The 22,129-nt window shown below is 39.8% G+C and overlaps 2 protein-coding genes across 4 annotated transcripts in view; one reads left to right on the top strand and one right to left on the bottom strand.

Moving 5' to 3' along the window:
* The window catches only part of LOC114031433 (plasminogen-like), a 71,007-nt gene extending 52,451 nt beyond the window's left edge, over positions 1 to 18,556 (top strand). The window contains exons 12-19 of the mRNA XM_027846505.1: positions 720 to 868; positions 2,116 to 2,209; positions 3,852 to 3,975; positions 6,830 to 6,904; positions 8,291 to 8,431; positions 10,033 to 10,139; positions 16,822 to 16,967; positions 18,133 to 18,556. Coding sequence (XP_027702306.1) covers positions 720 to 868; positions 2,116 to 2,209; positions 3,852 to 3,975; positions 6,830 to 6,904; positions 8,291 to 8,431; positions 10,033 to 10,139; positions 16,822 to 16,967; positions 18,133 to 18,294 — 998 coding nt within the window. The 3' untranslated portion in view covers positions 18,295 to 18,556. The remainder of the gene's footprint in view (positions 1 to 719; positions 869 to 2,115; positions 2,210 to 3,851; positions 3,976 to 6,829; positions 6,905 to 8,290; positions 8,432 to 10,032; positions 10,140 to 16,821; positions 16,968 to 18,132) is intronic.
* The window catches only part of LOC114031434 (solute carrier family 22 member 3-like), a 192,438-nt gene that overhangs the window by 48,939 nt on the left and 121,370 nt on the right, over positions 1 to 22,129 (bottom strand). Inside the window, exon 12 of one of the 3 annotated variants that reach the window (XM_027846506.1) lies at positions 20,013 to 21,013. The exons of 1 other annotated variant lie outside the window; for it this stretch is intronic. The gene's annotated coding sequence lies outside the window, so the exon portion shown is untranslated. Of the gene's footprint in view, positions 1 to 20,012; positions 21,014 to 22,129 lie in introns of those variants that run through there. One more of the 3 variants, XM_027846508.1, reaches the window with a different exon arrangement.

Genomic DNA, 22,129 nt, shown 5'->3' with positions numbered 1-22,129 from the left:
GCTTTCTCTTGAAGTAGTTCTCTCCAATGATTTAAAAATTTATTCAAGAATTCTCTTCCGATCAAACAAGTGTATGTCACTTACTAGCTACGTGACCCTGGGCAAGTCACTTAACTCTGTTTGCCTCAATTCCTCATCTGCATGGCGAATTACTCCAATATCTGCCAAGAAAACCCAATGTGGGGATCACAAAGAGTCAGGCATAACTGAAACAACTCAGCAAAAGTAGATCACACCATAGTCCTCTGGCTTGAAATTTTTTTTTTTTTTTGGTGAGGCAATTGGGGTTAAATGACTTGCCCAGAGTCACACCGCTAGTGAGTGTTCTGTGTCTGAGGTTGGATTTGAACTCAGGTCCTCCTGACTCCAGGGCCAGTGCTCTATCCAACTGTGCCACCTAGCTGCTCTTTCTAGCTTGAAATCAAGCCCCAGAGTTCTTTCCACCATGTCACACCATCTCACTGGGATTATTCTGTGAAATTCTGTAAACTGTTATTCTATCTCCAATTTCTAGGCCAATAAGCTCTTTCAACAACTGGTCAGAATAACAAATATGAATCAATATTGCTTGTTCAGAATTTGTAGAGGATCTGAATATTCAGCCTGTCATCTGACACAAACCAATCCCTAGGGTGGGGGGGGGAGGAAGAGGGGGGTGTGTGCTTTTCAATCACTGCTGGAAAGTATATTACAATACATTCTTTTCCTTTTTTATGCAGACTGTATCTTTGGGAGTGGGAAAGACTACCGGGGCAAAAGATCAACCACTGTCACCGGCACCTTGTGCCAGGCCTGGGCTGCACAGGAACCTCACTCACATAGTATTTTTACTCCAGAGGCATATCCAAGGGCAAACTTGGAAAAAAATGTAAACAGCACCAAATTCATTTGTTTAACTTTTATTCCCACAGAATTTCTTTTCTCTCTGCCATCTCCGTTCCTCAAAAGAAAAAGAAAACCCAGCTTAACTTCTATAATCACGGGGGTTGTTAGGTTAAGGCTGGTCCTGTTATTTGGGAACTGAAGAAGGCAGCTAGAGGCAGTTCAAATACATGGGCATACAAAATATTACCAGGGATTGTATTCCCTGGGGAATGGAAGATTTGTTGTTTCTTCTGACACCTACCTCGAAGAGTTCTACATATTTTTAAAATCATAAGTGTACAACTGGAAGGAACTCTCAAAAGTATTTAATCCAACTCTCTCATTTTGCACATGAGGAAACAATTCTAGAGGACTCATGAAACATGATACTCACCTCCTGACTGGTGATGAATTCAAAGAACAAAATGAGATCTACATTTCTTTGAACATGGCCAATATGGGAATTTGTTTTACTTAACTACAGCTATTATTACATGGGTTTTCTTTTCTTTCCTTTTCAATGGGGACAGGTAGGTTGGGAGGGAGAGAAGGTATATTTTTGTTAATTAAAAAATAAAATTTAATAAAAATAAAATAAAATAGAGATGAGGAACATGAGGCCTAGAGGGATAAAAACCCAAGGTCACATTGATGGCAGGCCCAGGACTCAAACTTACATCCTCTGATGTTAGCTCTAGAGTTCTTTACCATGCACCATATAATGTTTGTCTTTGAGGTCTATTTTAACCTGTTAAAATGGGCGTTTCGAGGTGAGTTCCCCAAGTACCTTGCCTTATTACCGATGTGTTTTTGCCATAGTCTCACACCTTCCTTAAAGGATAGCTTTTCTGGGGGATGACAAGAGGGTGGGTGGGGGAAGGGGGGCTTCCAAGATGTTATTTAGTAGCATAAACCTTTGGAAGTGTCACTTTGCTTCCTTAGGACTCCATTTCCTCATTTGGGAAATGAGAAGGCTGTACCAGAAGATCTTGCATGTTCTCCCTTCCCAGTTCTAAATCCTGTGACCTATGAGTCCACAGGAAAACAGCCCTCACCTGGAGCAATATTACCGAAGTGAACCCAAGGCAATGCCAAGTCACTAGGACTTTACTCAGATTCCCCTTCTCACAAGTCTGTGGCCTCCTTGCTGCCCAATAACTGAGCATTCCTAAGAAGTGGACAAAGTGTTAACTCCTCGATACCCTCACTCACAACATTAGAGTATTACAAGTCTCTCTTTTTTCCTTCCAGTACTGCCGTAATCCTGATGGTGACCCCAATGGTCCTTGGTGCTACACAATAAATCCTAAAAAGCTCTTTGACTACTGTGACATCCCTCAGTGTGGTAATTCACTTTCCTCCCTTTTCTCTTATTTCTTTTTTTTGGGGGGGGAGGGTATGAGGCAATTGGTATTAAGTGACTTGCCCAAAGTCACACAGCTTGTTAGTGTTATTGTGTCTGAGGCCGGATTTGAACTCAGGTCCTCCTGACTTCAGGGCAGGTGCTCTATCCACTGGTAGTAGGCTACACAGCACCCTGGATTTTCAAAGGAATTGTCTTCTAGCCAAAATGGCTGCCTGAACTGGTGGTAGCTGCCTACCTAGCTGCCCCTTCTCTTATTTTTTAAAACCTTCAACAGAAATAAGAATAGCTTCTTAGTCACATTTTCAAGTTTCTGCATAAGATAGTTGAATCTTGTCAAATGTCGGTCACAGAGTGGCCTTTTATTCTCCACAGGAGGGTTTACCTAACCTACTGCAGGCCTTCCTCTAGGCATTTTAACATTGGATGGAGGCCAATGGAGCATATGAGCTCTCACAACATCAACAGCTCACTTCTTTTGCCAATCATAATAATATCCCGATAATATTATTTCTATCACTTCTATGCAATTCTTCATCGGAATAGATTGTCATTTAGGTACTGCAGAATGGTCTGCAATATTCTGTGTTAGTCTATTCATGTTGACCATGTACCTCTCTGCCCTTTGAGTGACCTATGACTTCTATTCTTTAGAATTCAAAGTATTTCATGACAAGCAACCATCATGGAAAAATATTTATATTTAAGAGATGAGCTTTTGATTAATTTGGTAGAACTTTGGGGTCATTTAAAGCACTGCACAATTTCCCCCAATTACAACCCAGTCCCCTATGCTCCTTCTATTCAATTTTATTTTTATTTATACTTTTCTCCTTTTCCTGAATTAGGCCTTTGTGCCAGAGCCAAGAAAGGCCACTTGCACTCTTGGCTAATGTAATCAGCCCTGCTGGACTCATCTTGGGTCTCCTGGGTCATGAGATCACCTCCACCTCTTGGGGTTAGGTACTGCCTCCTCTATTTCTGAGCTTCACAGCACTGGATCTTTAGGGTCCTCTTTGGGGTCTCAGGAAAAAATGTTAAGGACCTCAGACCCCCTGATCCTAGGCTGTTCCAGTCTGAGTGCTGTCCCTATCATGTCTTAGTCAGTTGCTCCCTAGGGTTTTCTTGGGGGAGCCCTCTTTTTTGGCTGCATCTGGATGTTGAGCCTCATAGGCTAAAGATATTTTAGTCCTTCTGGGAAGTTGTTCCACTTTGGTAATGGCTTTGCTGGCAGATTCCCTTTCCTATTGCCTTTGGGCTTCTGGCTGACTTTTTCTTCAGTTCTGGGGTAGAAAAAGTCATTTACTGTAGGTTTTTCATTGGATTTATCCATCATTATTGGGTTTAATAAAAAATAAGTAATTGGGAGTTGGGCAATCCACCACCAGTTCAGGCAGCCATTTTGGCTAGAAGTCAATTCCTTTGGAAATCCAGGGTGCTGTGTTGCCTACTACCAATTTGGAAGGTTTCTAATGGGTCTTTCCCAAAGATGTTTGTGCCTACATAGTTTGTGGTACTTAGCTGACATTTTCTGTTTTGACCCTTACTAATTAATCATTCTTGAATTGAATGATAGAACTGACAAGTTAAGCCCTTTCAAAAGCCATCTTTTTCCTTCCTCAAGTCTCACCAATTTCATTTGACTGTGGAAAACCCAGAGTAGAGCCACTGAAATGCCCAGGAAGAATTGTGGGTGGGTGTTATGCTCAACCCCACTCTTGGCCCTGGCAGATCAGTCTCAGAACAAGGTAAGATGCTTTACTTAACAGTAAACCATTCTATACATTCCTTCCAAGCAAGACTTTTATTCAAGTACTTATATTTAAGTATATACTGACATTTCAGAAGAAAGTAATTTAATTATCTATAGGAAGGTAAAATGGAAGATCAAACTAACCAAAACATTCTCCTTACTTGCTGCCCTACCCCCCCAAAAAAAAATCCATACAAAGGGATGAAAGAGTGCTATTAGCCAATCTCCTTTGGAATGGAAGCTCCTCCTAGTGGACAGAGCTTGAATATACCGTATTCTCTCAAGGAATTCAGGATCCAAAATCTATTCAGGCTTAGCAATAAACAAACAAATAAAACCCTCAAAACAGTTACTGATGATCCAGTTTTGTTTCCACAGCACAGTTATTTCTGAATATGCCTCCCTCCCATCCCACCCTCAGATTTAGTCTTCCCTTTTCACTAAAAATAAAGTTAACAAAAACAGTGATCTATTTGACACCTTGTACAACATCCTTCCCTTAGGTCCCAGTCTCTCCTGAGACAAATATCCAGTCAATCAGTAATAAAAATAAAGCTGGAGGAATGTTGATAATTTCTCTATACTATTTTAACATCTTATGATAGTGATAAGAGGGAGGGAAATAAGCATTTATATCACAATTATTATCTCATTTAATCCTCACAACACTTTGAGGTAGGTGCTGTTATTAACCCCATTTTATAGTTGAGGAGGGGCAGCTAGGAGGCAACTAGGATAGAACTCTGGGCATGGAGTCAGGAAGACTCATCTTTGTGAGTTCAAATCTGGCCTTAGAGACTTACTAACTGCGTGACCCTGAGCAAGTCATTTAACCCTGTTTGCCTTCGTTTCCTCATTTGTAAAATGAGCTGGAGAAAAAACCGGCAAATCACTCTAGTATCTTTGCCAAGAAAACCTCAAATGGGTTCACAAAGAGTAGGACACAACTCAAAAACAACTGAACAACAGCATAGCTGAAGAAAGTAAGGCAAACACTTGCCCGGGGTCATACAGCTAGAAAGTATATGAGGTTAGATTTGAACTCTGGTCTTCCTGACTCCAGGCCCAGCACTCTATCCACTGCCCAACTAGCTTCCCTGATACAGACTGAATCTGTATTTCATTGGAAAAGAAAAATACACTAGACAATGAAATTTTCTCTACCAATCCAAGTAGGTACCTTCTCCAATCTATAGTCTTAGAGAGTTGCCTGGGCTTATCTAGGGTCACATAGCCAGTATGTGTCAGAGGTTAAGACTTGGATCCAAGTTTTCCTGGCTCTGAGGCCAGCCCTCTGTCTGCTATGCCATGCTGCCTTTCAGATCTTTGGACCTATTAAATATTTCATTTTCACAGCATGTCCTGCCATCCAAATAGTTGATGTTCTAGGGAATGTCTCCAAGAAATAAGACTTCTAGGTTGAAACTGGCAGAATTCCCTAAAAGACTGTCCCTTGGGGTCACTATGAAATGATCTTGATGGATCTTAGCAAAAGGTCTCAGAAATAAAATCTTTGTCATAAGCCCGTGGCTAGTTATCTCCATTAGAGCAGAAAGCACCACGAATTCAAGCAATCTCTGTTTTAGGGGCCCTTAGGTACTCTATGTTCCATGGTGAGTGACCAAGGACATAATAACTACCTGCCAACTGACAAATCCTGGGGGCAGGGTTGGGGCTGGAGCTGATCCGGCTAGAGCATAAATCAAGAAAGTGCTGGGAGATGTTAAACTCCCTGAAAACTCACTATTAACGCATTATTAACATTTTCTTCATTGCTTTAAGTCTAGACAATCAACAAAACAATAAATTGAGACCTGATTTGTAGGATTTGTTGATTTCTGAAGTGTAACATGCACTTACACTGAAAACGTTTAACTGTTGGCTCATCTGAGCCTGTGGAAGTTGGCTCCAGCACACTCCTGGTAGAGAAGATCATTAGCAATCTACCCAGATGTGATAACTCCTAGCTAACCAATGAAAAGCCAGTGTGGAAAGTGGGCTAGATTTAGAGTCAGATACCTCACAGGTTCAGATCATACTTGATGCTTACTACCTATGTGACATTTACCCTTTCTGGGTCTCAGTTCCTCATCTGCAAAATGGGGGGGAGGTTGGACTAAATGACCTCTAAGGTCTCTTCCAGCTCTAAATTTAACATAAACTCTCAATAAGGAATTCATGAAACTCTTTGGAGAAATCTCATGATGTAAGGAAAAGAGTATACTGGTGCGCTTACTGTCTCAGGGAGGGGAGGCAAGGATAGAATTTGGAACTCAAAATTTAAAAAAAAAAGAATGTTAAAATTGTTTTTACATGTAATTTGGAGAAAAATAAAATATTATTTTTTTTAAAAGATACTAAAAAAAGCCCACCCAGAAAATTTCCAATGCCAGAAAACTGATATGAAGCACATAGCCCATTGATATTGGGTGTTAGAATAGAAAGAACACTGAATGAGAAGTGAGGAGTCCTGTGTTCTAGTCTCTAACTGAGCCCTTAGGTCATTCTGAATCCAAGGCTCCTCATATCCTATCTAAAATGAGGGGATTGGACGCCATAATTTTTGAGAGCCAATCAGTGGGTCAACAAGCATTTATTAAACGCTTACCTTGTGCCAATTTTTAAGAGTCAGCCAGTGGTCAACAAGCATTTATTAAGCACTTACCATGTACCAGGCACAGTGTCTACAGCCTGTGCTCTAGACCCATCTAGCTTTGAATTTCTGAGGTTCTTTTTTATCTAGGAAGGATAATATGATCTGTTAATATGGTCAGCCATAGCTGCCTTCCAACAGGTTAGTAGGAAATGAACAATCAGTTCTTCAACTAAAACCTGCCTCTCTGTTCTAGGTTTGGCAACCACTTTTGTGGAGGTACCCTCATAGCTCCCCAGTGGGTGCTGACAGCTGCTCATTGCCTGGAACGGTAAGCTGGCTGCTAGTAGTAATAACTGCTAGGTAGTCCTGAGAACTATTACCTTTAATGCAGAGAGAAAGTTCAGGCAAGCTTGTGAGTCTAAAGGAGTGGCAAGATCAAAACATTTAGCCATTCACAGGCCTGACTGCTATGGTCCATGGGGTCAGGAAGAGTCAGACGTGACTGAAGGACTGAACAACTACAACAAATGGCATGTATGTCCCCAATCTCCCCAAGATAATCAGCACATATTCCTGTCATCCCCTTGCTATTCCATTCTCCCTTCAGATAGCGGCAACATCAGAGACATGGGTTTGTGTATCCCATCTGACTCCTGACATTTCTTGACCGACAAGGAAGGGCAGGAATAATGATGCCAAACCCACAACTTCCTTTCCTGTTAGTCAGATATCTGTAATGCATTTATCCAATCATTTATTAGATGTTCATTAAGCTCCTAGTAAATGCAAGGCAGAAAAGCAGATAAGAAACTTTCTAGATCTCAAGCAATTTTATAATTTAATTGGGGTGGGGGGAGGGATGGGGTGGAGATAATACATAAAAAAAACATGATAAAAGGGAGTGAAATAAGTGCAAAAGAGAGATCCCAGAAAAGCATGATGAGACATTTGAGATCAAGCAACAAGCATTTATTTTAAATGACTACTATGTGCTAAGCACTGTGCTACAAATAAAAAAAAAATGAAATGGTCCTTGCTTGCAAATAACCTGCATTGTATCATATGGCTATATACCTTTGATGTGGGAGTAGAGTGGAGGACAGAGAAGTGGTTAGGTAAGGCTTCAAGGAAGAGACAGCATCCAAGTTGGAACTTGAAGAGAAACACTTCACCATTTGGTGATGGTACCAGGGGGAAGGTCTCTTCAAGGCATGGAAGGATTTCAGTGAATAGAGGCAGAGAGAGAGAGACAGAGAGAGAGAGAGAGACAGAGAGAGAGAGAGAGAGAGAGAGAGACAGAGAGAGAGAGACAGAGAAGGAGAGGAGGGGAAGAGGGGAGGGGAAAAGGCAAGGGGAGAGAAGAGAAAAGGAGAGGAGAGGAGAGAGAATGACAAAATGGGATGTAGAGTAGCCCAGCGGATTTGGAAAGTAGAGGGCTTGAAGGAGGTCTTGCCTATTAGCATAAGGATTCTATGCTTTATTCAGTGGGTACTGGGGAGCCATGGAAGAGTCTTTGAGTAGAGGAAGGTGACATGGTCCTGGTGGTACAACAGGAAGGCCCTGCCTACTAGGGCAATAGGGTGAACTTGGCCTTTTGAATAAAGACAGAATCCGAAGGAGAATGCTAAAGGTTTATTTGGGAAGATCATTTCTGCCCCCAGGGTGGTTCTTCAGAAACAACATACCCTGCCTTTAATTGTCTTTTCCATTCCAGCTTCAACATGCCTGCCTCATATAAAGTTGTCTTGGGGCTACACAAGGAAGTCCCTCCAGAACCATACGCTGAAGTAATAGGAGTTGCTCAGATGTTCAAGGAACCCCTTGGAGCAGACATAGCTTTGCTGAAACTGAGCAGGTATTAATTGATTCACCCATGGCAATATAATAGGTCTGTTTCATCCTAGATGTTATCAACCAAAAATAGCAGCAGCATCAAGGTAAGTGGGAGATCCACCATGGTAGGTGCTCCAGGGCAGCCAACTGGGACCAGTACAAGAGAGCCAGTTGTTGAATTTCAGTGTGAGCATTTATGCCTCAGAAATCAGTGCAACTCAATATTTGATTTATTGTTTTATTCACTGCCTGGACTTAAGAACATGTTGATCAAAATTAAACTTAAAAATGTGTGTGTTATTTCGGTAGATCCATACAACAACCTTGTGAAGTATTATTTTGACCATATAACAGATGAGGAAACTATGGACAAGGAGGATTAAGAGACTTTGCCTAAGTCAACAGCAAGGTTTCTATTACTATAGCTGGAATCAGTCAATAAACATTTATTAAACATCAGGCACTGAGCTCCAGTACAAAGAACTGGAGAGATAAACAAGAAAAAGAAAGACAAACCCTGCCCTCTAGGACCTTACAGTCTAACAGACTGTAACACACACAAAGAAGCTGGAAAGGGAGGAAGGAGGAGGGAGGAGGAAAGAGGGAAGATGGAAAAGTCCAAAGGACTATGGCCAAGTGAGAAATGTAAAGATGGCTGGCGTGAGCACTTTATTTTTTTTAATTTATTTTTTAAAAATTTAATTATTTTTAGTTTTCAACATTCACTTCTACAAGATTTTGAGTTCCAAATTTTCTCCCCATCTCATCCCTCCCCCACCCCAAGATGGCATGCATTCTGGATGCCCCTTCCCCTAATCTGCCCTTCTTTCTACCTCTCCACCGCTTCTCTTATCCCCTTCTCCTTCTATTTTCCTATAGGGCAGAATAGATTTCTTTATCCCATTTCCTGTATTTCTTATTTGCCAGTTGCATGTGAAAATTTTTTTAACATGTGTTTTAAAAACTTTGGGTTCCAAATTTTCTCCCTTCCTTCCTCCCCACCCACCCTCACTGAAAAGGTAAGCAACTCGATACAGGTTATACATGTGTAGTTACGCAAAATACTTCCATAGTAGTCATGTTTGTGAAAAACTAACTAAATTTCCCTTAATCCTATTCCGTCCCCCATTTATTCTATTCTCTCTTTTGATCCTGTCCCTCCTCAGAAGTGTTTGCTTCTGATTATCTCTTCCCCCAATCTGCCCTCCCCTCTATCATCCCCCCTGCTCTCTTGTCCCTTTACCCCCCTATTTTTCTGTAGGATAAGATAGATTTCCATACCCAATTGGGTGTGTATGTTATTCCCTCCTTAAGCCAAACCCTGTGAGAATAAGATTCACTGAGCACTTTCTTTAAAAGGAGGACTCATCTATATAAGTTTTTAAAAGTTAGCCAGTTTAACAAAAAAAAGGTCCTGGGTACCATTGTTTAGGAATAAAAATTATTTCAATAAGCAACTTCGGGATGGAGAGAGAGGCCTATGTTGATTTAGGGCTTACCATTGCATTTAGAGAGACAACATACACCTTATTTATCAATAGAAAAACTGGAAATAATAGCATTGGAATATGACAACTGAAAGAATCTTGGTTTTTTTGCTTTTTTTTTGTTTTTTACTTCCAGACCTGCTTATATCAATGATAAAGTAATCCCAGCATGCTTACCTTCAGAAGATTTTATGGTTCCTGACAGAACACTCTGCCATGTCACTGGCTGGGGTGATACCCAAGGTGAGAGAAATTCTACAGCACTAAGACACAATTGACCTTTATCCAATTTTTTTTCTGTGAAATGATCTATATTTTGGTGTCTTCTAATTGAGAAAAGGATCATATTTCTAAATATAAATCTGTATTTCTGAATATCATTCATTCACCTCTTTACCATTCTCTTTAGAATATGTAGTTTTCAGAGACACTGAGTCAGTCTGTGTCAAAATAAATGAGAATTTATTAAACCCTTTCTATGTGCCAGGCACTGTGCTAAGCATCAGGCATACCAAGGAAGGCAAAAAGACAGTTCCTGCTCTCAAGAAACTCATGGTCTAATAGCAACAACAACAACATGAAAAGAGTCACGTACATTCAAGAGATTTACCGTTTAAATGGGAAATAATTTCAGAGGGAAGGCAAGGGCAGTGTTTCCTAGATATGTCCTCCTTGTGCAAGCTTCCAAAGGATCATGTAACTTTATGTTTAGAGCTGAAAAGGGCTTTGAGGCCAACTAGTACAAGCCTTTCAGATGAGGAAACTGAAGCTCTGAGATTTGAAATGGCTTGCCCAAAGTTCACAAAGGTAGGAAAGAATAGAGCTGTTATTCGAACCTATGTCATGAGTTCAAATGTTAAGGGCTTGCCTAGGTCCCCCAACACAGTTTCTATTACTATAGCTGGAGTCAGTCAATAAACATTTATTTTTTTTTGGTTTTTTAAAAAATATTTATATTATATTTTTATTATCTTTTTTATTAATTTATTTTTAGTTTTCAGCAATCACTTCTATATGCTTTTGAGTTTTAAATTTTTCTCCCCCTCCCGCTCTCCTTCCCTCCCCAAGACAGTGTGCAATCTGATATAGGTTCTACATATACATTCCTATTAAAATATTTTCACATTAGTCACGTTGTAAGGAAGAATTAGAACCAATAAGAGGAACCACAAAAAAGAGGAAACAAAACAAAACAAGACAAAAAAGAGAAAATAGTATGCCTTGATCTACATTCAAACTCCATAGTTCTTTCTCTGGATGTGGTCAATAAACACTTATTAAATGCCAACTGTGTGCCAGGCACTGTGCTCCAACGCTAAGTTCTGGAAATATTAATAAGAAAAAGAAATACAGCCCCTGCCCTCTGGGAGCTTATAGTCTAATGGAGGAAGACAATATATGAAAGAAAGACAAGAAAGGAGAAGGGGGAGAATCAAGTTCCCTGACTCCAAATCTAATCTTTTCTACTGTACCGCGTTGACTCCTCAACAGTTCTAATACTGTTTCTTTGGCCTTCGACACAAGCTTGGAAATTTTTTTCGGTTTATAGAATCTCTATTCCTGTCTCTAGACTATAAAGTCCTAAGCATCCAGACAATAAGCATTTATTTATTACCTGTGAGGTGCTAGGCACTGTGCCAAGTGTGAGGGATGCGAGGAAAACCAAAATACAGTCCCTGTTCTCAATAAGCTCACAGTCTGAGTTAGATAATACGCAAACAACTACGTACAAAAAAACTCTACATAGGATAAATTGGAAATAATCAGCAGAGGGAAGGCACTGGAATTAAGGGGAATCTTGAAAGGCTTCTTGTAAAAGGTAGGATTTTAGCAATGACTTGAAGGAAGCCAGGGAAGCCAGGAGGAGGAGATGAGAAGGGCAGCTAGGTGGCACAGCGGATAGAGCACCGGCCCTGGATTCAGGAGGACCTGAGTTCAAATCCGCTCTCAGACACATAAACACTTACTAGCTGTGTGACCCTGGGCAAGTCACTGAACCCCATTGTCTAGCAAAAAAGTAAAAATAAAATAAAAAATAGAAGGGACAGAGTTCCAAGAATGAATGACAGCCAGGGAGAATGTCTGGAGTTGGGAGATGGAGTGTCTTGTGTGAACTATAGCAAGAAGGCCAATGTTATTGGATTCAAGAGGATTTGGAGGGGAGTAAGGTAAGAGAAGACTGTCAAGGTAGCAGAAAGTCAGGTTACAAAGGGCTTTAAAAGCCAAACAGAGGATTTTATATTTAGTCCTGGAGGTAGTAGAAAGCCACTAGAATTTATTGAATGGAGTGGTGGTGATGGTGGTGGTGGTATTATGGTCAGATCTGAGCATCAAGAACATCAGTCTGCCAGCTATGTGGAGGATGGACTGAGCAAAAGAGAATTGAGACAGAGATTTGTTATTGTTGTTTAGTTGTTGTTTAGTTGTTTTTCAGTTGTGTCTGACTCTTTGTGACCTCCAAAGAAACCAACCAGCTGGTTATTACAATAATCCAGGCTTGAGGTGATAAGGGTCTATACCAGGGTGGTAGTAGTGTCAGATGAGAGAGAAAATGGCACATATGACAAATGTTACAAAGGTAAAACCAATTGGGCTTGGCAAACAGCCTGGATACAAGTGGAGAGAGAAAGTGAGGAGTCAAGGATGACACCTACGTTGTCAGCCTGGGAGACTGGGAGAATCGTGGTGCCCTTGATGGCAATAAAGAAGTTGGGAAGAGGGGGAGGTTTGTTGGGGGAAAGATAATGAGTCCTCGAATCTTAGTTTTGGAAGGAACCCCCTACTGTCATGCAGGAATTCACTACCACCCTCAGTGCCAATTGGCACATATCCCTAACGAGTGATCCAGTCCCTGTTTAAACTCTTCCCTCACAGAGAATTCACCACCTAATAGAAATGCCCTAGATTAATAATTATAATAACAATGGCTAGCATTTATATAGTTCTTCAGGGTTTGTAAAAGAAAATTACAGATTTCTCATTTTATATTCACAAAACTCTGGGAGGTCGGATGCTACTATCAAGCTTGTTTTACAGGCGAGGAAACTAGGGTAAACAGAGGTTAAAGGATGTGTCGACGGTCACACAGCTAATAAGTAGCTGAAGTAAGATTTCAGCTTGGGTCTTTCTCACTCCAGGTCCTGGAGGGTTCGCATTCCTCCAGGTCAGCCAACCTATGCTTCTGCATCTTGTTCCGAAGGACCAAAAGCCTTATTCCATACCTCATCAGAAGGTGGAGAGTTGAGCAAGGGTTTTTGATGAGTTTAACAACAGAGCAGAAATGCCATTTGACATGAACTTTTTGAGTGCAGGGACTGTCTTTTGCTTTTCTTTCTATCCTCAGGGCTTAGCAAAACACCTTACACATAGAAGGTGCTTAATAAATGCTTTTTGACTGCCCAGCAGGTCTTACTAAACTGAAGAGGCACAGTGACGTACTGTAGTTTGAACTTGGACAGGTTCATCACCAAGTTGATAGTAGTACAGTGATCAATGCATTTTTCAGCCATTATGAGGGTCACCCACAAACGAAGGCCATCTACTGAGATTCCAGCCTGTGAGGGTGGAATGCAATCATGGACCTTTCGAAGCACTGAAGTGACTTGCTTAAGATCACATAGCTAGTTAACTGGCAGATGCAGGATTTGAACCCAGGTCTTCTGACTTCTAATCCAGCCTTCGACACCACGTATACTCCCTTTCTGATCATTCATGAACGGCTAATGAAATCTTTCTTTCCCTGACAATGCTTGAAGTTGTAGAATTAGCACTTGACTAAAAGTCAGAACTGGTTTCTTTGCTTCATAGTAATTCTGCCACTAGCTCTTGCCCTGGGATATTCAACTAGACTTGAACTACCTGTGTGATTTTGACCATTCTGAGGTCACCTCCCTGGGCTTTTCCTTGTTAATTAAGCAAGGTGATTGAACTAGTTGGTTTTGATCATTTGACTTGTCGTGATAAGAACTCATAAGTAAGACTTCATTTCTACCAAATCTACAATTCTGTGGTTATTGACCTCTTCTTTACCTTTCGCTCTATTAAAAAAAAAATCACCATATTCTTCTTTGCAGAACTTCTAAATCCATTCCTTTTCAGGAAAAGTGAAATGGAGGTTGATGCCTGATGGATATATAAAACCGTCTCAAAAACCATTCTGAAATGCTTTCCCTTCCCCAATAACTAGGCAGCTCTCCCTTCCCTTCTATACTTCTGGCCTTGCCTCTTCCCCATTGGAGGGTATGCCCTCACCTAGTGTCACAATAGAGTAGCCTGTTTACCCACTTTCTATAAAATAATAATTAGATAAATAATTCCCAGTATACATTATAAGGAAGGGTGATAAAATAAAAAAAGAGTAACAGATTTGAAATAAAGAGATCTGAGTTCAAATCCTGGGTCTAACATTTATTAGCTGGGCAAATCACTTTCTGAAACTCAGTTTCCTCATTGGTAAAACGAGGGCATTAATGTCTGCACAAGGTTATTATGAGGAATGTGAACCTTAAAAGTAGCATCTAAACACGTGGAATGATTAATTCCCATGCTTCTTTCTATTATTTTCAAAAGACTCTCCTGCTTTTGAAACTATAAAGTGTGTTAAAATTGAGGGATCCCTCCCAGTTTAAACTCATAATAATTTACTAATTTAATCATTGTTAATTTTCTTAATGTTACTTTGTTAGTGTTGCACTGGGTTTTCTCCCCTCCCCCATCTCCACATTGACTTCTGCAGAGCACACACCCCACTCCTCTTTGTCTCTCTTTCGGCCACAAGATGACAGTATCCTCACACAAACAATTTCATCCATTAACAAAGACCTTGAAAGTTAATTTCTCCATTACTCATCAGGATGAAAGAAAACACATTACTGTTTCCTATTAATAACCACCCCCATGTATATTATGCTGGAAGCTTTACACACCACCCTATCCAAGGGTTGAGTAGTAATATCTTGATTTTATAGATGGGGATACAGAGATGGGTTAAGTGACTTGACCTTGGGATATTCAACTAGTAAATATTGAAAACTAGATTTGAACTCAGATCATCTAGTTCCAAGTTCAGTGCTCCATTTACTTTGTCCCTTCTTGCTGAATGAGCAATTTTTTTTATCAGATTTGAGATTCCATTGGTAGATGGAACTTCCTATATGGAAACTCCCATTTTCCAATACAGATAAGCAACTGCTCTGTAATTTGTAATCTTAAGGAATCGCCTGGGGCCACTGAGAGGTTGAATAATTTATTCAGTCATACAGTCCATATGAGTCAGAAGTGGGATTAGGTGTTTCCAGCCTTTTTTTTATCTAGACCCTCAGAACTGTATCTGATTCTCCTTTTATTTTTTTTCCTTTTTTTTTCCCAATTTATTTATTTATTTTTAGTTTACAACATTCGCTTTTATAGGATTTTCAGTTCTAAATTTTCCCTCCTCCCTCCATCCTCTCCTCCTCAAAAATGGCATACAATCTGATATAGGCTATACATGTATGATCATATTAAACATATTTACACATTAGTGATGTTGTGAAAGAAAAATCTGATTCTCCTTTTAAACAAATTCTTTAGGGTATGACTAGATCCCTCAGGCAAGGCATTTGGTGACACCAGGAAGCAGACAGAAAGACTCTGTTCACACCTGTTCTAACTGATTCACTCAATCAAGAAGTGCTCTAACCAACAAAAGCAATCACTTTTAAGTGGCTGGGATAATGACTAGAGCCCTACCCTTCCTTACTGTACAAAGTTAGTGTTAGCTGAAGGAACAGGAGATGTTTGGCCTGGAGAAGAGACTTTGAAGGGGTGCTAACAGCTGCCTTTAAGGGACAGCATAAAGAAAAGGGAATATTAGGTTTATTCTCCATATGATCCCAAGGCTAGAAGAAAGATTGAAAGTTGCAAAAGAGGTCAATTTAGCCTGGATATCAGGAGGAAAAAATTCTCTAATAACTGGAATTCTCCAAAAGTGGAATGGGCTATCTTAGGAGAAGGTTCTGCTTCACTTGAAATTTTCAAGCACAGACTAGATAATCATTTGTCCCACTTATGATTTTTAACTGTTTTAGTTATGTCCACCTTCTCATGACCTCTTTTGGGGTCTTCTTGGCAAAGATGCTAGAGTAGTTTTTCATTTCCTTCTCCAGCTTGTTTGACAGATGAGGAAAGTGAGGCAAACAGGGTTAAGTGACTTGCCCAGGGTCACACAGCTGGTAAGTGTCTGAGGCTGGATTTGAATTCAGGTCTTTCTGACTCCAGACCTGGCACTTTATCTACTTCACCACCTAGCGGTGACAGATAGGATTTTTTTTCTAGTACAAGGTGGTCTCCATAATCTCTGAAGCCCTTCCTGAATCTGAGATTAAGAGGGGGCATATAACCTTGTATAGCTTGTACTCTGTTCTCAAAATGAAATAAAATGTAATAAAACAAGGAGTTTTTAATATAACTAATGCATAGTGAGGAACACCTGAGTTCAAATCTGACCTCAGATACTTACTAGCTATATAACTCTGGGCAAGTTACTTAACCTCTGCCTCAATTTCCTCATCTATAAAATGAGGATAATAGCACCTACCTCCCAAGATTGTTGTGAGGATCTAATGAGATAATAATTTGTAAAATACTTTCTCTCTCACTAATTAACCTCTGTCCTTTTTGTTCATTGAGGCAAAAATCATTACGTTGGAAACATTTGGGTAATGAAATAGAACATAATATTATCGTGTCTCTGGGTGCAGTGTCTGGCAGTGCCTGACATATGATAAGCACCTATTATTATTGTTGTTTTTGTTATTAATTTATCCATTTTGATTAAACCAGATATAACAACACCTAATTTTTTTTTCCTGATTCGTTAGTCCTGAGATTTCCATGTGAATACATTTGGGACTTGATAACCATTTCTTTACTTTTCTCACCTAAGGCACTTCTCCAAGAGGTCTACTCAAACAAGCCAGCCTCCCTGTGATTGAAAACCGAGTGTGTAATCGCTATGAGTATTTAAATGGAAAAGTGAAATCTACCGAACTTTGTGCTGGTCATTTGCGTGGCGGCGTGGATAGCTGCCAGGTAAGAAAATGCTAGTGGATGCCAATCTGAGGCTACACTAGGGTTTGAATGCTGTGACAACTTACACTGGTTCCCATGTTGGGCAATTCAATGAGAAACACCAGCCTCACTTTTCCCATAATGTTGTACAGCCAAAACAACTGGATAGAATCTGACACTATATAGACACACTTTATAAGCAAGGAATGTAAAGACAAAGCAGGTAGCCACCAGCATGATGTGGTTTGAGGAGGGCTCAAAAGTTTTGCTTGGAATAGATCTGATGTTTCACCTGCAGTCATTAATGTGTTAAAACCATTGATAGAGGCCATCATGTCCACAAGGGCATGGAAAAAAATGGCAAACGGTTCCCTGGGAGTAGGTTTTTTAGATCTCTTCCACTGGCAGAGAGGATCAGACTAGCTGTTTGAACCTCAGATCTGGAAAGGAGGAAGTTCAGCGAAGCACTCAAGGGTGGGAAACTTGCGGCCTTAAGGCCACATTTGGCCCTCCAGGTCCTCGAGTGTAGCCCTTTAACTGAATCCAAACTTCACAGAACAAATCCCGTTAATGAAAGAATTTCCTCTGTAAAAATTGGACTTAGTCAAAAGGCCACCCCCAAGGACCTAGAAGGCCACAAGTGGCCTTGAGGCTGCAGTTTCCCCACCCCTGGTAGGAAGGACTTGCCTTGTAGAAATGCACCCCATCTTAGCTAGTAGGAAGCAGGAGACTTTGGCAGGCCTGGTTGGGGAGTATCTTAGGAAAGAAGGGACAGAGTGCATGCTGGAGACAGACTTCACCAATGTCATGTCTTTGTCTAGGCCTGACCTTATCTAACAGAAGCAAAGAACAAAGAAGGAAGTGAAGAGTTTTTAATGATAGTTTCTACAGTATCTTTACTTTAAGTGAAACATCCAAACTGATAGTTTCATTGAATCTACAAGCAGAGCATTCAGCATCAAACATTATGGTAGAGATACGGTACACTTCCAGTAAATTACTGTTTGAAAAAATATTTCTTCACTGAAAAGGGGTACGTTTTAAAAGCATGCAAAAAGAGATTCTAAAAACAAAGATACAGGTAATCATTTCTCATGGAAGTGTGAGTCATTCTACTAAAAGGTGGCACAGTGTCTATGACTCAAACATCACACAATCACTAATTGTTGTGTTTTTCTCCATACAGGGTGACAGCGGAGGACCTCTGATATGTTTTGAGAATGACAAATACGTTTTACAAGGCGTCACTTCTTGGGGTCTTGGCTGCGCCCGGCCCAATAAACCTGGTGTTTATGTTCGAGTATCAAAGTATATTTCTTGGATTGAAGAAGTAATGAAAAAAAATTAATTGGATAGAAAAAATTATGAAGCAGTGACTGTTTATGGTAATCAGCACACAGGCAGAAGACATGATGTGCTCAGAAATAATTTACAGTAATCGAACTAAGACTCTGGGTGTTATCATGGACTGTGAGTGATACCATCCTAATGGGGATTTTTTTTTTGTGTACCAGCTTTCCAGCTTATTGACTGTCTGAATCCATATTAGTAGAGACTCAGCTGTGACATTTATTAAAAAAAAAATAAATTCTCTACTTCCCTTGGCTTGAGCCAATTTTTTTTATCCTTGAATGCTAGATCAAAAAATATAAGAATAAAATCTGATTTTAAATGTTTACACTTCCTTGTTCATCTGTGCTAAAGTCACTTTTCTTTAGCTAAAGGTCAAGAATACTTATTCACCTGGCTATACCAGCCACATGGTGTTGAAGTTAACTAACTTAAGTGAGAAAGATCTACTTCTTAGGAGTTGTATATTGAAGAATGAGGAACCAGACCATAAAAATTATTGAAAAAGGGATGAGATGTCCCAATAGGTCACCTACTCCACTGCTCCTGCCAGTGTGGGGCAGCTTGGTGGCACAGTGGATGGAGCACCAGGCTAGGAGTCAGGAAGATTCAAGTTCAAATCCAGTCTCAGACACTTACTAGTTGTTTGACCCTGGACAAATCACTTAACCCAATTTGCCTGTTTCTCCATCTGTCAAATGAGCAGGAGAAGGAAATGGAAAACCACTCCAGTATCTTTGCCAAGAAAACCCCCCAAAATGGGGTCACAAAGAGTCGGACAAGACTGAAATGACCGGACGACTTGTCAATGAAGGACTGCTTGACGCATATCCTTAGTGTCATTACTTTTGGCACTGAGAGATTTTTAAAAAGCATCAGCATACATGTGGGGTCATGACAAGACGCCCTATTCTTAGAAATGATATCTGTCAGTAACCACTTTCCTTCAGCCAAGCACAGGGAACACTGAACTTAGTGTTATCTGTCTATAGTGAGGTAAACTGGGCAAGGAAAATGTAATTCAATATTGAGCTAAGTGTCTGAATGTTATCCGGGGTCAGAGTAAAGTCTAGGAAGCCTGCCAAAATCATTAACAGCAACAACATGTGAATAGTTACGATTGTCCATTTATTTTCAAGTAAGATTGTTTGCCCCTTTTAAAAAAAAATGCTATGCTGCAGTGATATTAAGATGGCTGTAGAAAGTGGAACAAACCCTAAGATTAAATTTTCAGTTTTTAATTAATGTCTCAGGTAATTTGTATTTTTTTTTAAAAATCCATCACATTTTCCCCTGCCCCAAAGAAATACAACTTCTTGCTCGTTCCTTGCCCCCACCACCCCACCCCATTACTTCCACTGAAACTGTGTTTTAATAGTCTTCTACTTACAAACTATCTTACTAGAAATCTTTACTTCCTTTTTCCAGTTGGTTATCAAGCACGAAGGGCAGCAAGGTGGTGCAGTGGATAGAGTGCTGGGTGTGAGGTCAGGAAGATGAGTCTTCCTGAGTCTAAATATGGCCCGAGACACTTACTGTGAGACCCTGTTTGCCTCATTTTCCTCATCCACCAAATAAACTGGAGAAGGAAATAGAAAACTACTCCAGTATCTTTGCCAAGAAAACCCCAAACGGGGTGATGAAGAGATGGACATGACTGAAATAACTACACAACAACAAAGCAAGTGTGAATGTACACCTCTGTACCGGACAGAATAGTGGTGGAGACATTTGAAAGTTTATTCTTTCAGGCAGGTAGTAATCTTCCAGTTATGTTCTATGTATTTCATAGATATCATGAAATATCAATGTCATTGAGAGATTAAAGTTTCAGGTCACTTAAACTTCTAATGGAAAACCACAAGGTAGGTGTAAATGTATTTCCAAAAGGATTTATACAGGAGAAGTGACTTAAAAGGATCTCAGTAAAGGTGTGTGACAAAAGGGTGATGGGCCAGTCATGTAGAAAGAGGTAGGGTTCTCATGTGTCCCACTAGCATCCACACAATATCAATAGATGCAGAGAAGGCCAACAATACATTGGGTGCATCCCTCCTTGAGTGATTTATGGGCAGGTCATTTAACCTAACCATCTCATTTTCTTTCACTACAAAATTAAAGGATTGCATCAGGTGGTATTGAAGATCCTATCTAGATGCAAAACTATATGATTCTGTAGTTGTTGTGAATCATTTTGTGAGAAGCCTTGGAACGGCAGAATGCTACCACTGGGAAGGAATTTAAGACATCATTGAGTCTGATCACTGAATTTCCCATGTGCGGATGCTAATACTTAGAGAGATTAAGCAACCTGCCCAAAGTCATACTGTTTGATAGTACCAGAAACATTACAGCTTTTCAGTTGTTAAATTTAAAATTCACACACCAAGCAACATCATGTTAGACATCTACCACTTTGAAATTTATCTACAGTCAAGCCTCGATGCCCTAAGAATCCAAACCAAATAGGGGTTGATGGCTTATATTTCTTTATCCTTTAAGGTTTGTAAATTACTTTCTTCATATATTTTTGAGATGAGGAAACCAGAGTTAAAAGGTTGTGCTTTGCCCAAGGTCACACAAGGAGTAAGAGGCAGAGCTAGGATTTGAATCCATGTCTTCAGGCTGTGGTGATCCTTCCACTACGCCAGTCACTTCCTAGGGACAGCAGAAAGCTGGTCAACGATGAAGATGCCCTGCTGGAAAAATCCTGAGAGCTACAAATATTCCAAAATGAGACGAAAGGTAGAATTGTGAATTAAGTTCATTATTGAAACACCTTAGAAAGTAAGAGGAATCCAGAAGCTAAGACCTAAAAGGTTTAAAGAAAAGGCTTTTACCTTCTTTTCCTTATCTCTAGACAAGGACATGTTTATTACTGACCAGAAACTGAAAGGCAAAACTATTTTGGTGTATGGGAAAACTGATCATACTAATTTGCTTTGTGCATTTTTCCTAAAGGTGAGAAGAGAGGAGAGAATCATTATTAATTTTTTTCTTGCCAATTTATCATTTTTTATTGTTATTGGAGGTAAAATAGCTTAAAGATACAGAGGTGATATTAAAAAATGTTAAGGTCTTCTTAAAGCTAGTGCTCTTAAGGAGAAAAAGGCAACAGCAATACAAATATGAATTAGTGAAACCACACTGCAGGACTAAAATTCAAGGCAAATTGTTTGACATATTTTATAAAATGAACATTTAACACTTAAATCAGTTGTAATATAAGAATTAAAAGCTTCAATTGTGATTAGCACACATGTTGTGTACATATATATATCTATATCTATATCTATATAGGCATACTGTAATAGAAATTCTCTCTAATATTGTCTAGATCTCATGCCCTATAGTTTCCCTCTACCTCATGTCCCCAGAAAAATAGGTACGTACTCAGCCCAAAAGAATAACATACAGAGTAGCATACCAAAAAACCCTGATGTCATTCAAGGATATTTTGTGACCTCTGAGAGCACTTACAAAACTGGATGCTAATTAGTTTAAGCAAGGCTGTACATACTCTTCATTTTGCATTAAGTATTGGCTCAGTCCTTGAATAAGTGAGAACTGGAAGAAGTGAATAAGAAATCTCTGTGCCTTATTAAATATAGCTATCACCAAGAAACAAACCTAACAAATACAATGCAAATCACTTCAGCCTTTGAAAATGCAGAGAACTGTGAACTCATCAGTAGTGAAGACCATTTTTCCCTCCACAGTTCCTTCTCATTAGACTAATAAAGATCTGGCTCTAGGTGTCCACTGGAGGAAAAAAATAATAATGTTTTTAGATAATCTCAGAGTTAACTTCGAGTAATAAGCAATGTAGCCAA

Source organism: Vombatus ursinus, unplaced genomic scaffold (genome assembly GCF_900497805.2).
Source record: "Vombatus ursinus unplaced genomic scaffold, bare-nosed wombat genome assembly UNPS02015175.1, whole genome shotgun sequence".
Lineage (NCBI taxonomy): Eukaryota > Metazoa > Chordata > Mammalia > Diprotodontia > Vombatidae > Vombatus > Vombatus ursinus.
Note: the sequence above shows the minus strand (reverse complement) of the source record. Positions and strands in the feature narration are given on the sequence as shown.